Raw genomic sequence first — 14,980 nt, 5'->3', positions numbered from 1 at the left:
TATGCCTAGTACTTGAGTTTTTTTAAAAAAAGAAATCGAATATTAAGATCCGCAAAGATAAGCCTCACAACTCAAAGTCACGGAATGATCATAGTACATATTTTTTTCAATGTATTTAATTTCTATTTTTACACAAGGCAGCTAGCTATTTCTCTTCATAATAGCAAGCCCAAACTCCATTCAAAGTCCTCAAAGCAATTTAGACAATCTACGAATCAACCTCCATCCCTTCCTCAGCCTCCGCACCTTCCGCACCATCAGCCACAAGATCGACCCACTGCTTGACCTCCTGCCCATCAAAAAGCTTAAACCCCTCAATGCTCTTCTCGCCCTCCTTCCTAATCCCAACCACACCCACACTCGTATTCTCAACCGTCAGCTCCTTATCCTGCGCCAGACTCTCCTTCAAGGCCCTCAGTCCATGCTTGACCAACTCCTCCCTCCCACAGTCAGCAAAGCTCTCCAAATTTCTCTCCAGATATGTCCTCGCCATCTGGGATCTCGCACCAATCGCACAAGCTACCATCTCCTGCGTCATGCCGCTCGGCTGGAACTCAAAGAGATGCGGGCCCGTCTCGTCGACGCCAGCGATGAGAAGTCCGACGCCGTAGGGCCGCTTGCCGTAGTGTTGGGTGTTTGTTTGGGCGCGCTCGCCGATCGAGGAGACGATGCGTTCGAGGGGGATGGCGCGGCCGTAGGTGAGGCGCGAGGAGAGGGATTGCTGCTTCATGAAGTTGGAGAGGACGCGGGCGTCGGAGGCGAGGCCGGCGAGGGAGACGCCGAGGTGTTCGTCAACGGCGATGATCTTCTTTTGGTAGGAGGAGAGTTCTTCGGCGTTGCGCTGGGGAGGGAGTAGTGTTAGCACCTCATTCCAATCATAGAGCAAGAATCAAGATACGCAGCCCAACCAGGTCTGCTGCTAGATTGAAGCGCAGAGTAGATAATAGCAGATCTGCGAAGGGAAGGGAGTTCAAAAGGGCGAAGACATACCTTCAGAGCCACAAGTACAGCGTGTGTCTTGCTAACGAGACCAACGACCACACTTCCCTGCTTCACAGCCTCTGACGCATATTCGACCTGGAAGATACGACCTTGCGGCGAGCTGTCGCATGTTAATTAGCATACTTCTTCTCTTCTCCAGCTCTGCAGGCAGCGCGTTCGCACGGAGCTCGAATCGGACTTACAAGGTGACTGAATCGTTGTCGTAGTTATTTCTGAACATGGTTGCGTGTGCAGCAGATGCTGTAGCTTCTGTTCAATTTTGATTTGTGTAGATTTAAGTGTAGCTTTAAAGTGAGCAGAACAAAAGACCAGATATGTGGTTGTGGAAGTTGGTGTTGTAGTCGATTAATTGATGAACAGACGCAGACGAGGCAGGCGCGATGATGAAGCTCAGGGCAGATTGCAATAAGGCTGCCGTAAACACGCAGGGGTAGCTGTGCTAAATACCGTAAACTTAGCGTGTGGGCTGGAATTATCGTTAGCGTGGATTTAGGCCCGGGCCCAGAGCCGCATGGGAGGTCGGCGCAACGTCAGCTCTTGATCATACAGGCTAGAACAGCTGCTTAACACAACTCACTCTCGACGACATACTCAACAGCAACAGCTAGTGAACTTCACGGTCTCAACGAAACGGATCGAGTCTGGAATGCAACTATAAGGGAATTTCAGTTTACTTACAGAAAGGGAAGCGGAACGAGCCGGGCGCGAATACTGGATATCTATCGCAAGCAGTACAGCCTCATAAGAAACACCACATAAAAACCAACGCAAACTCCCGGCAAAGTGCCTCTATCAACCGCCAAAATGGCCGCAGGCCTCAAAACCATCATTTCCCTCTCCTTCGTACGTTCCCACCCTCCTCTTTCTCCATCACTCACTTCCAACCCACTTCCAACACTCCCCATTCCCCAATACCCCTCTGTCCGCACACCACTGACACACCACTCCACAACAGGTCCTAGCAATCGGCTTCCTCCTCGTAATCCTCTCCTGCGCCCTCTTCCACCAATACCTACCCCTCCTCGTCGTCGCAACATACGTGCTGGCTCCACTGCCAAACTGGATCTGTGGACGATGTGCCAACCCAGATGATTTCGTGGAGAGCTCGGGTAGTGCGATTGTGGATTTTGGACGGTTCTGTACGGGGTTTCTGGTGCTTATGGGGATTGGTAGGTTTTTCTCTTTTCGTTACTTTGAGGAGTGCTGCATTATTAGATATTGAGGGATGGCAGAGTGGGAACGGTGGAGATTCTTCTTGGGTTGGAAGACAACAATACGTGGAGAGATGGAATGGGGCTACGGCTGCGGAATCTACAAGAATTGATGCTAACACTACCATCTTAAACAGCCCTTCCAGTCCTCCTCGCCCACTCGGGAATCATCCTTTGGTACGCAGCCGTGATGTCTATTATCGGGGGTGTATTGATCTACGGAACCATCATCGCATTCGGGATGTTCTTTGAAGAGGAGCATGAGTTCTAGACTTGTCGTCGATTGGGGATGTAAGAACGCTTTGGGGGCTGGAAGAGGACGGGTACAAGTTTAGTATGTGGACATTGGTAGAATTTGGGTATATCAAGTTGCAATGCGGCAAGTCGATACTGAACGAGATGACAATGGGTGTAGAGGAGACGATTCGACAGGGGAGGAGAACAGGGCATGAGGGAGACCGTGTAAAGTGTAGCATATATTTCCAGCGAGTACATGGATTTACCAGGTTTCTGTTATCTCATTTCCGGTACGCATTTAATTTTGGGGATGGTTCGCGAAAGCATCTCATACACACCTAGCAATTTGTGAACGCTCTCTAGTCCTTATGCGCCAAGTCCTTTGTAGGATATCCAGACGAAGCATTCTATATGAGTGTCTCACCCAGGACCGAGCACATAGAAAGGATATGTAAGACGGTTAAATTTCATAAGAAGATAGAGGCGAAGAATAATAACCATCCAGCGAGAGAATGCAGACCCATATTGGTGGCTGTTGACACACATGGAAGAGAGGCAATGTCCAGCATCGGTTAGGTCACATGATGTCTGCTCACGTCAAGTCACCAGCCAAGATCTTCAACCTCTCGTCATTTACGACTCATAGAATAGCGCCTCATACAGTCGAAATTCTTGGAAATACCTTCACCTTTCTGAACTACTGAATTGAATATTTGCCCTTAAGTAAAACTCAAAAACTCCAACTTCCGTCTTCTTAAAGATTCGTAGCCTTGATTTGGAAGTCCATCGCGACGGGAAACGGAACGCCTCAGAAGGTTCTGAAACGAAACATATCAGACATTACAAGAATAGAGTCGAGTCCGAGCATCATGTCTCAGCAACCTGTCTCGCCACATCCTCTTTCGGCTCCTTCGGGCAACATGTTCACCCTGTTCCCAAATCTCCCGCCGGAGCTTCGGGCTCCTATTTGGAAGCATGCCCTGACAAGGAGAATCGTCAAATGGACACGGAACAACAACCAGAATATCTTCACAGCTCCAATGAAATCCATCACGATCTTTAACGTCTGTAAGGAATCACGTGAGATGGCGATGCTGTATGGAGAATATATCGATATTTCCACCTCAGACGAGCCTGTCTTCTTCAGTCCACTAGAGGACTACCTACTTTTTGAGCCAATATGGGCAGATCTCATTCCCAAGCCAGGTGCCAAGGTCGCCCCAGACCCTCTGGATTTCCTGCCTCCAAGTCTCCTATCTCTACGCTACATCATGGTTCATCCCCATTACACCGACGAACGAAAACGACCCACCGCACTCTTTGAGAAACTCCCCAACCTGGAACAGGTTCTCGTAGCAGCAGACGAGAAATCCATTGGCTTCCAAAGCAAATTCATCCTCGGCTCGGCATACGACCTCAAACTGTACTACGCAGCTGATGTCCGGAAGCGCCTTCCAGATTTCAAGGTTCCGTACATAGCTGTTGGCTGTCTAGGATGGACCGGAACGGAAAGGCGCAAGATGAATCATGGGGCTCAGGATACTAGGGAGCTGGTTAGGGTATGCGAAAACGAAGCGCAAATGAAGGAGCATTTGAGGGACGTTCGAGAGGAGGAGTGGAAGTTTACGCAGGAGATGCAAAAGGGGAGGGCCGGTTTGAAGATGAAGCTGAATTTTAAGGTTAAGGGTGGAGCTGGGATGGATTTTGGAAAGGAACGGGGAGATGGGGAGAAAGGGTCTGGTGGTTCTAAGACGAAAGCTGGTCCACCAGGTTACTCGAGAGGATCGGAAAATGCGCCGGAGAATCCACCACCATATGCGGAGATTTAAGATGGGCGAGACATGCCAGATGATTATTTCTCAATGCGTGGAATAGTCACCACCGTTCTGAACCCTTTGGATGAAGGCCGTGGCCCAGTGGTCTGTGTCGACAAGAGAGACTGCTCTGTGGCATGAATCTAGATCTCTTGAACGCAAATTAATAGCCTTTGCTCCATATAATCTCTCCAACGACGCAGATGCACTACAGCAGAACCTCTAAAGTGAATTCTGATCGTCTCCTGTAAGAGAAAAATTGGCAGCAAAGTGATCATTTATATTCATCCAATCGCCAAAGGCAAGCTCGCTTAATTCACTCAAAGAGAGGCTGCAAGCTTGACACTAGCTTGACATCGACTCGTCAAGAATATTCAATCTCGTCGTCTCAGCCTCTTCACCTTCGCCAACTCTTAACACAATCACTTCGCAGCCAAGGAAATAATTCCTGCAAACCAAAGCACGCCAGCCCAGCGCTACTTACCTTTCATCCAGCTCGCCGTCAGCAAAAAGAACATGAAATCTTGCGATACAGAACCCCCTCTTGGAGTAGATTGCCATTACCCTGCTACCACAGCGTCTGGGTATGTATACTTTTCTTCCACCCACGAAGCAGGACATGGTGGTGTATTTGAAGATGATTACGATGTCTCGGAGCCTCGCAGGAACTTGAAAGAACATACGCTAATACTTGCAAGTAGTTTCTCAGCCAGCGCCATGATTTCCCGCCGTCCTAGTGCTCTCAGCCAAGTAGACAAATCTGAGCCAATGTCTGCCTCCGACATGGTCAATACAGGCAACATCAATTCAACAGCGATGACAATACCTACTGTCTCACCCCATCTCTCTGGCATTGCGACGTCGACCAACGAGTCGTTCAGCTTCACCCTACTCAAAAGTGAACTCCCCGACCCCAAGCTCGAGCTCTACTACCAATGGACTCCTACAACCACTTTCCATCTCTTCAGCAATCTCCCAGCCGAGCTCCGTCTGCATATTTGGAGACTCAGCCAGCGCGGTCGTAAGATCTTTGCTTGGATAGATGATGATCTGATGCTGCAATGCCGTACAGCCGTGCCACCAGTCCTGCAGGTCAATCATGAGGCTCGTACCGAGATGTTGAAACACTACACTGCTCCAGGTCACATTCCCGGCTTTCCATCTCGGCGGCCTGCACTGTCCCGATTTTATTTCGACCCTGCTAATGATACTGTCATCTTCGAGGAACATAGCTCTCCCATGAAATTTCAAGGAGCCACAGAAACCGGAGAAAACGCCTACGTTAGAGAGGTCCTTGACACTATTCAGTCTGTTATCATTGGACCCGCATGGTGGTATACAAGATGGGAAGTTTTCGATCCAGCTGTCGCACATCAAGTGCCGTTCGGTTCAAGAGGAGAGAGAAGACTACAGTATTTCAAGCTGTTCTCTTCTCTACAGCGATTGGTACTTGTTGGTGGTTGCCATGGGCTACAGTACGACCACCAAAGAATCCTCTGTATAAAGAGTCTGAGTGCCATGTTCAAGAGATTCCGGGACGAGGGTGCAGGTCGAGGTGCCGTGGAAATTACAGTTCTGATGAAATGCCATCAGGAGGGTGCGGTGGAATGCGACACATGCTGGATCGGCCTCAATAAGGAAGAAGTTCGGGCTCAAAATGTACTTGCCAAGAGGACAGCTCGGAATTAATCACGTTATGGCGACGGTGGTGAGCCTGGCAGTGTCGGGGGAAGGTGGAGGAGCTGCCCAGGGGACACGTCTCGGGGACATTTCTTTGATGATTCGGCATGCAGAGTACCTGCGATTAGGCTCTCAGTCTCACCTGGAGAAAAAAGTAACTTATTTTGATTTTTCATAGCTTATCTTTACAGCATGACATCAATACCTGCGTTTGGAGAGCAGATTTCAGCCATGTGATGTCTAAACAACCACTCGCTTAAATCACCAAAGCCGATTTTCTCCTGCTCTTGTATTGTAAACGCTGGTAGAGTAATTAATATTTTCACGACTTTTTGATATAACAAGAAGCTTTAAATAACTGTTCTAGTAGAACGAAGTGTACCTCTAGAAGCTTTCTACTGCGAAGCTTTACCGGCCTCATCATGATCTAGGTACACAAGATTGATCATTAGCGCTTGCCGATGCAACTGTGTACGAAGTCGACTAAGCTAGCTGCATGTGGAGCAGATATTCACAGTCACTTGATACACAAAATCGCTGAATATATGAAACTTTGTTTTTAGTGCTGAACATTTAGGGAAAGCTCCTTTGTGACCGCACAAATCCTTTTTCTGGACCGACACATACATCACGCTAACTGCCCACCTAGTGTACGTTAAATCTAGCCCAAAGAATCTTTGATCGCCAATAATAAATTCCATCCATTATTAAAGCATACAACTCTATGTATTTGGTTCGATAGCTGCAAGTTGGAACCTAGGATAACTCATGATATTTTGAAATTTGAAATTCTACCTTAGCCTCTTCACAGAAATACATCATGGAAGTCAGCAAAGACCTTGTCTCCAGATCGAATGCGACCAAATCTTTCCACAAATTCAATCAGCTACCTGTGGAACTCCGAATCCAGGTTTGGAACCACTGCCTGCCTGCAGGGAAGACCATTCCGCTGTTCCTTTGCAAAATCATCTTTCGATCTCATGGATCGGCTCCCATAGGCAGAGTGGCCGATCAGCCAATCAGTCAGCCATCAGCTGAGCAACTTGCTGAGCTGACTAGCTTACGTATAAATCACAGCTTAATAGCTTTAACTGAAGAGCTTAAAAGCTACTTAAAAGCTAATTCTAAAAATAGACGTATACTAAAAATCCCTCTTAAGATCAACTGTATTAAATGCTATTATAAGCTCTACTATCCCCCTTCTTTACTAGTTTTTTAAGCACTCTTAATACTATAGCAATTAACTTAATAACCTCGAACTATATAGTGTAGTTTATATAGAACAAGACGAGAAAACACGCTTATACTTAGAGCTTATAGTAGGTATATATAAAAAATTAAAGGCTATCTTAGTAAGCTATAGCCACTAGACCTGCTTTAAACGCTAATACTCTAAAAGAAGCTGATTTATTAGAGGCTCTTTAAGATATAAGGCTAATTAGTCTTTCCGGCTTAAAGGTCGTGGAGTTCTTACTATAAAGGTTATACTAGTAAGAGGAGGTGCTAGCTTCTCTAATTAACTAGTTTTATATAGCTTTAGAAGCTCTAGCTCTAGAGTTCTTTTCTCTACTTATATAATAGCTTCTCCTTTATATTCTATCTCCTAAAGCTTCTATAAAGACACCTTCCTTTTCCTTATATATTATATATTATCTCTAGTCTATTATTAGTTGAAATACTACTATTTCTAGCGAGAGTGAAGAACTAAAGCTGCTATCTATATAAGAAAGATATTAGTTTTACTATAGAACTCTTTTATCTTATTCTAAGTAAGTATAATTAACTCTTATATACCTCGGTAGCTATTAAATCGACCTGCTTTCGCGCTAGCCTCTAGAACCTTAAAGTGAGAGAGTAGAGCTTTAAAAAGAGGTAATAACTCCTAGAGAGCTTTATAAGATAATAACATAGGGTCGAATTAATCAGGGTTACCTTCGAGGTCTTTAGTAAGACGGAAAAGAGGTTCTAAGTGCTTTACTATTAGCTAAAGAGTCTCTTATTTATTATTATTAAGATAATCTTCTTAAAACACCTCTTAATCAAGAGTATCTTTAGAAACCCTTAATTTAATAGTGTAAGTATTAAGAGCCTCGCGGAGAGCTAGAGCGCGTATAATTATCGAATATAAGGAATTCTAGCGTATACTACTATCTAAAACAACTTTCTATCTCTTTCCAGCGGCCTTACTTTAATTAAACTTATCTTATAAGCTATTAAAGGCTATACTACGCTTTCTAGAGGCTATAATATATGCTACTAAGTTATAAAGCTTTCTAAGCTCTTCGCGAGACCTCTAAAGTTATCTCCTTCCTTTAAGACTAGCCCTCTTAAATTTAGCTTTAAAAGATAATATATCTTAACTAAATAGGTATTATTTAGTAATAAGATTAAGTATATAGCTTATATAATAAAGCTAGCGTTATTTCGGGTTGAAATTAAGTGATTTTAAAAGCTCTAAGAGTGTAGTATCGTTATTTAACTGTTACGGACCCCTTGGCGCTACGGTTCAGTTGGTACCTATATAATAATAAAACTATCAGTAGTACTATAGGGGCATTAGTATTAATAAGGGAGCAGTACTACTAATAAGGTAGTACTAGCTAGGGAATAATAACAGGATAAGCGAGTAGTACTACTATATACTCACGCTTTAGTAGTAATAGTTACCTAGATTATAGTAGATAATAGGTCACGTGATAGATCCCTAGATCCCTAGATCCCTTTATAAGAAAACAGATCTAAGGATCTAAGGATCTAGTATCCTAAGGGATCTAAGGTAAATAAAGGTTCTATATAAAACTAGTATATCTGCTATTAAATAAGAGCTTCGTGCTTAACTTTAAATAGTATTCTAATACTTAGTAACTATCTTCCTATCTACGTGATATACTTACCTCTTAATTATTAGAGATTAACTATAGCCTTCTATATTTATAGCAAGTAAATACCGGACTATTACACTTTAAGCACCTTCTTATTAGAGGTACTAACTTATAAAGATAATATATCCTCTGTTAAAGGATTATTAAATAACTACTTAGCTCTTACTAAGGTCTTCGACCTAAAGAATATACTTAAGATCGCTGCCCCGGATCTTTATAATAGAGACCGATCTAAGCTTAAAGTATATCTTACGTAGGTTAAGCTTTATATAAGCTTTAATAGTTATTAGTTTACTACGGAGACTAATAAAGTCCTTTAAGCTTTATCCTTTCTCTAGGGATCTACTTTTAATTAGATTAAGACCTTTCTCTCGGACTATATTTAGAACTAAACTAAGGATAAGAGAGTCTCTATAGTAATAACTAAGGAATCTTAGAAGATCTTTATAACTTTCGAAGGTTTCGAGTATAGGATTAACTATATCTTCAGTGATATTAATCAGAACTATACTACCGAACGGAATATCTAGAACTTAAAGTAAGTTAAGTTAGCGATTATATATACTACTACCTTCTAGTAATTCGTGAATCAGACTAGCTAGAATAATAATACCCTTCGGGTATAGTACTATAAAGAGTTAAAGGACGGAGTAAAAGATAAGATAATAAGATCGGACGCGCCTACTAACTTATAAGAACTTATTAAAATAGCTATTAAGATTAATAACTAAAACTATAAAAGAGTACTTAAGAAGAAAGGCTAATACTACTCCGGAATATATATATACTAAGGAAAAGGAGGTAATAATAAGAAACTATTCTACTCTTAGGAAATAGAACTTAATATAATATTCCGGAAGCTAAGTTATTAAGGAAAGCTACGTAGTAGCGGGCTATCTAAGAAAGTTATAAGTAAGTAATAAGAGAAGAAGCTATACTTCGAGTATAGCCTCCTTAGTTATATAGCTAGCTCTTATTAATAAAAGAAGTTGTAAATAGATAAGAAATATATTAACGTAATAGGACGTGGCTCTTATAATAAATTAACTTAATAACTCGCTATAATATATTAATATATAACTATAGATAAGCTCGAGGAGAATTATATCTATACTTAGTTAGGCGATTCTAATAATAGTAAGTGAGATTCCGCGAGTGTTATAAATCAGCTTAAGTAAACTATCGTTAGCACGCCTCCTAAAGACTATATATATTAAGATAATAATAGCTCTAGGCTAGATAATAATATAGAGCTAATACTAAGTAATAGCGAGAAGGAGGCCTAGGAACTTAAGTAGACTCCGGAACTAAGGCTACCTTAACCTGAACTCTTAGGACTAAGAGTAGGTGAAACTTAGGAAGTTACCTAAAGAGAAGAGAGCTTATATTAAGTTAGCTATAATACTTACTACTAAACTAATATAGCTACCGGGGTTACTTATTAAGAACTAGGCCTTATTAGCTTAAGGGGTCTACTATAAGGGGCAAGGTACGAAGTAGTCTACTAGGACTATAAGCGTATCGGATAGAGAATAGCCGGTAGCTAAGAAGGACTAACGACTTTTATATAATACTTACTACTTTAGAATACCGCTATCCTTAATATTAGCGCGCTACTAGAGGTAGGCGAGGAATAGGAAATTATAGCTAAGAACTAATATAATAGGATATAGGTCTATATTAATAATAACAGCTAGTACTATTATAAGATATATAACTTAGTAATATACACTGAACTCGGAATAGGGCTTGTATATAAGGTTAACCTAAGCTATAGTAATCGAAGAGTATAGGAAAGTATCCTCGACTATAGTGTATATTAGGAATATTTCTATATATAGTAACTTGCTGCTATTAGAGATAAATATCTTATATTAGAGGTTAATATTAAGGGAGTTAAGCTTTAGGTGATAGTAGACTCTAGAGTATAAGGGAACTTTATATCTCCTACTATTATACTTAAGCACTACTTATTAACTGAAGTAAAGGATAAGAGATACTATCTAGTACTAGTAGATAGTAAGGTCGCCTCTAATAGACTAATCGAGGTCTAGATTACTCTAATTTATATAAGTATCGCCGGATATTTTGAAATAATCTAATTCGATATTATTAGAATTAGAAGGTATAATATTATCCTAGGATTACTATAGATAGAAAAGTATAACCCTGTTATTAATTAGTAGATAAGAAAGCTTAAGTTTAATTGTTACTAAGACTACTATTATTTACTAGGAATAGAAGCAGTAAGTATTCGAGAGGTTAGCGCTACCTCTAAGGAAGAGCTCAGATACCTAGATAAGGGTCTACTAATAAAGAATATACTATTAGTATATAAGAAGTTTATAGTACTATTTAAGGAGGAACAAGGTATCGAGGCCTTACTAAAACACTAGGACTACGATTATTAGATCGAGTTAGAACTAAGTACTAAGCTGATATTCTAACTACTTAGGGAATACTTAGTGATAGACTTAATAATAATTAAGTAATATATTAATAAAAACCTAGCGAAGGGATTTATCTGAGAGTCTAAATCTCTATAAAGGAGTAATATCTTATTCGTAGAAAAGAAAGATAGTAGATAACGAATATATATTAACTACTATTAATTAAATAATACTATAAAGAAGGATTATTATATACTACTATTAGCTAAGGAGCTACGAGATAAACTTATTAGAGCTAAGATTTTCACTTAGCTTAACCTAAGAGGAGTATATAACCTCGTTAAAATAGCTAAGGGTAAAGAAGAGAAAATAGTATTTCACACTCGTTTCAGTTACTACAAGTATACAGTTATACTCTTCGGCTTAACTAACACACTAGCTATATTTCAGCGTCTAATTAATAATATTTTACAGCCTTACTTAGATATAACATATATATATTATTTAGATAATATACTAGTCTACTCTAAATTAGAGGAGTAATATATAAAGGATATTATAGCTATTCTCTAGAGGCTAAAGGACGCCTACTTATTACTTAAACTAGAGAAGTTCAACTTCTACATAGATAAGGTTATCTTTCTAGGCTATATAGTTATTACTACAGGATTAGTTATAGATCCTAAAAAGATTAAAGTAATTATTAAGTAGATAGGGCCTATAAATATTAAGGAAGTATAATTATTCCTTAGGTTTACTAACTTCTATAGGCGATTTATTAAGGACTACTTGAAAATCACTAGGCTACTTACGGAGTTAACTTATAAGGATAAGGAATTCCACTAGTCCGATAGCGTATGAAAAGCGTTTAAGGTACTTAAAGTAGCTTTTATTACGGAACTAGTACTTACTTCCTTTACCCCTAATAAAGAAATATATATAAAGATAGATTCTTCGGACTACGTTATTAGAGCTATACTTAGCTAGCTAGGCGAGGATAGAAGATAGTAACTAGTCGTTTACTATTCACGGAAACTATTACTAGTAGAACTTAACTATAATATATATAATAAAGAGTTACTAGTAATTATAGACATAGTATACGAATAGAAGGTCTACCTTAAGGGCGCTACCTACGAAGTATAGATCCTAACGGACTATAAGAATCTTATTTACTTTATAACTACTAAAGAATTAAACTAACGCTAAGTTTAATAGTATAAAACACTCTCTATTATAAAACTTCGAATTTCTTATATTAAGGGAACAGAAAACACTAGAGCTAACGCCTTAAGTAGGAAACTAGAATATCTTATAAATAAAACTTACGAATCTCATACTATACTATAAAGGGATAGTAATTCACTAATAGTTAATTACTGATAGCTAGCCTTAATAGGCTAGGTCGCTGAGAAAATCTAGAAAGATTATACTAATAACCCGGTTATAGCTAAACAGAAGAAGTAGCTAGGCGAAGGATTCTCCTTTACCTTAGATAGTATACTTCTATACTAGGGATAAATCTATATACCTACTAGGGATAGGATTAAATTCGTTACGCACTAGTATAGGCTACTTACTTATAGATACTAAGGGGTAGCTAAGATATTATCTAAGCTATCTAGGGAATACTACTTCTTAGGAATAAGGAAGGTAATTAAGGATATAGTAGCGTCGTGCGATATATATATCCGGAATAAGGTATTATACTATACTCCGTATAAGCTTATAAAGTTATTAATAATACTACCTCGCCTATAGAAATTAATCGCTTTAGATTTCGTAGTCGAGCTACTACTCTCGAAAGACTTAGTTATAGGAATTATATATGACTTAATCTGTGTAATAACAGATAAGTTTATAAAGTATATATATATAGTACTAGTACTTAGAATATAAGATACGCCTATAATAGCGTAGGTATTCCTTAGAATAATCTTTATAAGCTACAGAATACTAGATAAGATTATCTTAGATAAAGATAAGCTTTTTACCTTAAAGTTCTAGAAAACTCTTATCGCGCTCTTAGGAATAAAGTAGAAAATATTAACTATATTCTATCTTTAGACTAATATATAGATAGAACGAATTAACTAGATAATAGAGACTTATCTTTAGTATTATATGAACTATAAGTAGGACAACTAAGTGTAACTGCTCCTACTTGCCTAGTTTATATATAATAGCGCGGATTAAGAGACTATTAGAGTATCGCTATTCTATACGAATTATAAGTATAATCCTACGGTATATAATCTACTAATAACCGGTTAAGGAACCGCGTAGGAAGCTATACTATAAGTAGATAAGCTTAAATAGCTCTATAAAGAATTATTAGCTGATATTCTTTTTATCGCGTAGAGATCTGCGATTTACTATAATAGAAAGCGTAGTATAGGACTAACGCTTAAGGAGGGAGATAAAGTTTACTTACTTAGAAGGAATATTATAACTAAGCGACTAAGTTATAAATTAGATTATAAGAAGCTAGGACTATTTAGGATTACTAAAGTCAAGGGACTAGTTAATTATTAACTAGCTCTACTAAAGATAATAAATATCCACTTAGTATTCTATATATCTCTCCTTAAACTAGTACTACTAGGAGTACTACCGGCTCTTATTACTGAAATATAACCGATTAATCCGAACGCTAAATATAAGGTAGAGGCTATTCTTAACTATTAGTACTTCTATAGTAAACTAAAATATCTGATTAAATAGAAAGAGTACTTATAATTAGAAAACACTTAGGAACCTAAATCTAACTTTTACTGCCCTAGGCTTCTGCGGGGATTCTATTAAAAAAATCTAAGTTTACTTAGAAGGAAGGGGACCTAAGGTTAGGGGCCGGGCCCTTAAGAAAGGACGCTAGGTAGGCGTTAAGTTCGAAAGTAAGGAACTAAGGAGTAAGATTATCCTCGATAAGCTTAGAGGGAGGCGTTAAAGGGTAAGTAGGGGTCACGGTTTTCCTTATCTTAAACTAATATATAAGTTATTTAGGAGTGAACCTCTTAATATACCCTAAGGTATTATAATCATAACACTTTAAGTAAATATACTTAGAGTATTATTTCGAAATAAATAAATCTAAGAAGTAAATACAGGAAAGGCTATAATAGAAAGAATAAGGCTTTACGAGTTACGTAGCACACTTAATACGAAGCGCGAGCTAAATACTCTGTTTTTTCTTTATCTAGGCGATACTTAATTTCTTTATAATACTAGATATAATAAATAAGGAAGATAGTCATTAGTAACTATTAACGTTTCTTAAAGGTTATACTTAAGCGTGGGGACTACGCTAGACTAAGAGGGGGATAGTGTTATAGACCCCTTAGCGCTATAGTTCAGTTGGCACTTATATAATAATAAAACTATTAGTAGTACTATAGGGGCATTAGTACTAATAAGGGAGCAGTACTACTGATAGGGTAGTACTAGCTAGGGAATAATAATAAGATAAGCGAGTAGTACTACTATACACTTATACTTCAGTAGTAATAGTTACCTAGATCATAGTAGATAATAGGTTATATAATAAATCCCTAGATCCCTAGATCCCCTTATAAGAAAACGGATCTAAGGATCTAAGGATCTAGTATCTTAAGGGATCTAAGGCGAACGAAGGTTCTATATAAGACTAGTATATCTACTATTAGATAAGAGCTTTATACTTAACTTCAAATAGTATTCTAATACTTAGTAACTATTTTCCTATCTATATAATATACCTACCTCTCGATTATTAGAGATTAACTATA

The 14,980-nt window shown here is 39.1% G+C and overlaps 4 protein-coding genes across 4 annotated transcripts; 3 read left to right on the top strand and 1 right to left on the bottom strand.

Annotated features, from left to right (window-relative positions):
* Positions 1 to 99: 99 nt before the first annotated feature.
* ONS95_012894 (uncharacterized protein) lies at positions 100 to 1,391 on the bottom strand. The gene is made up of 3 exons (XM_058506512.1): positions 1,185 to 1,391; positions 991 to 1,102; positions 100 to 841 (listed from the first exon to the last, which is right to left on the bottom strand). Exons 1-3 carry the CDS (start codon positions 1,220 to 1,222, stop codon positions 209 to 211), a joined length of 783 nt encoding a protein of 260 aa, XP_058357241.1. The 5' UTR covers positions 1,223 to 1,391; the 3' UTR covers positions 100 to 208.
* Positions 1,392 to 1,806: 415 nt separating this feature from the next.
* On the top strand, positions 1,807 to 2,484 carry VPS55 (Vacuolar protein sorting-associated protein 55; the record flags this gene model as incomplete). The annotated part of the gene is made up of 3 exons (XM_058506511.1): positions 1,807 to 1,845; positions 1,958 to 2,171; positions 2,351 to 2,484. The coding sequence occupies 3 exons, from the start codon at positions 1,807 to 1,809 to the stop codon at positions 2,482 to 2,484; spliced, it is 387 nt and encodes a 128-aa protein (XP_058357240.1).
* A 608-nt stretch (positions 2,485 to 3,092) lies between these two features.
* Positions 3,093 to 4,279, top strand: ONS95_012892 (uncharacterized protein; the record flags this gene model as incomplete). The annotated part of the gene is made up of 1 exon (XM_058506510.1): positions 3,093 to 4,279. The coding sequence occupies exon 1, from the start codon at positions 3,320 to 3,322 to the stop codon at positions 4,277 to 4,279; it is 960 nt and encodes a 319-aa protein (XP_058357239.1). The 5' UTR covers positions 3,093 to 3,319.
* A 501-nt stretch (positions 4,280 to 4,780) lies between these two features.
* ONS95_012891 (uncharacterized protein) lies at positions 4,781 to 5,953 on the top strand (the record flags this gene model as incomplete). Its single annotated transcript, XM_058506509.1, has 2 exons — positions 4,781 to 4,848; positions 4,966 to 5,953. 2 exons carry the CDS (start codon positions 4,781 to 4,783, stop codon positions 5,951 to 5,953), a joined length of 1,056 nt encoding a protein of 351 aa, XP_058357238.1.
* Positions 5,954 to 14,980: the final 9,027 nt, after the last annotated feature.

Source organism: Cadophora gregata (assembly GCF_030347475.1).
Source record: "Cadophora gregata isolate MNR1 chromosome Unknown scaffold_7, whole genome shotgun sequence".
NCBI lineage: Eukaryota > Fungi > Ascomycota > Leotiomycetes > Helotiales > Ploettnerulaceae > Cadophora > Cadophora gregata.
This window is presented reverse-complemented; position numbering and strand designations above follow the sequence as displayed.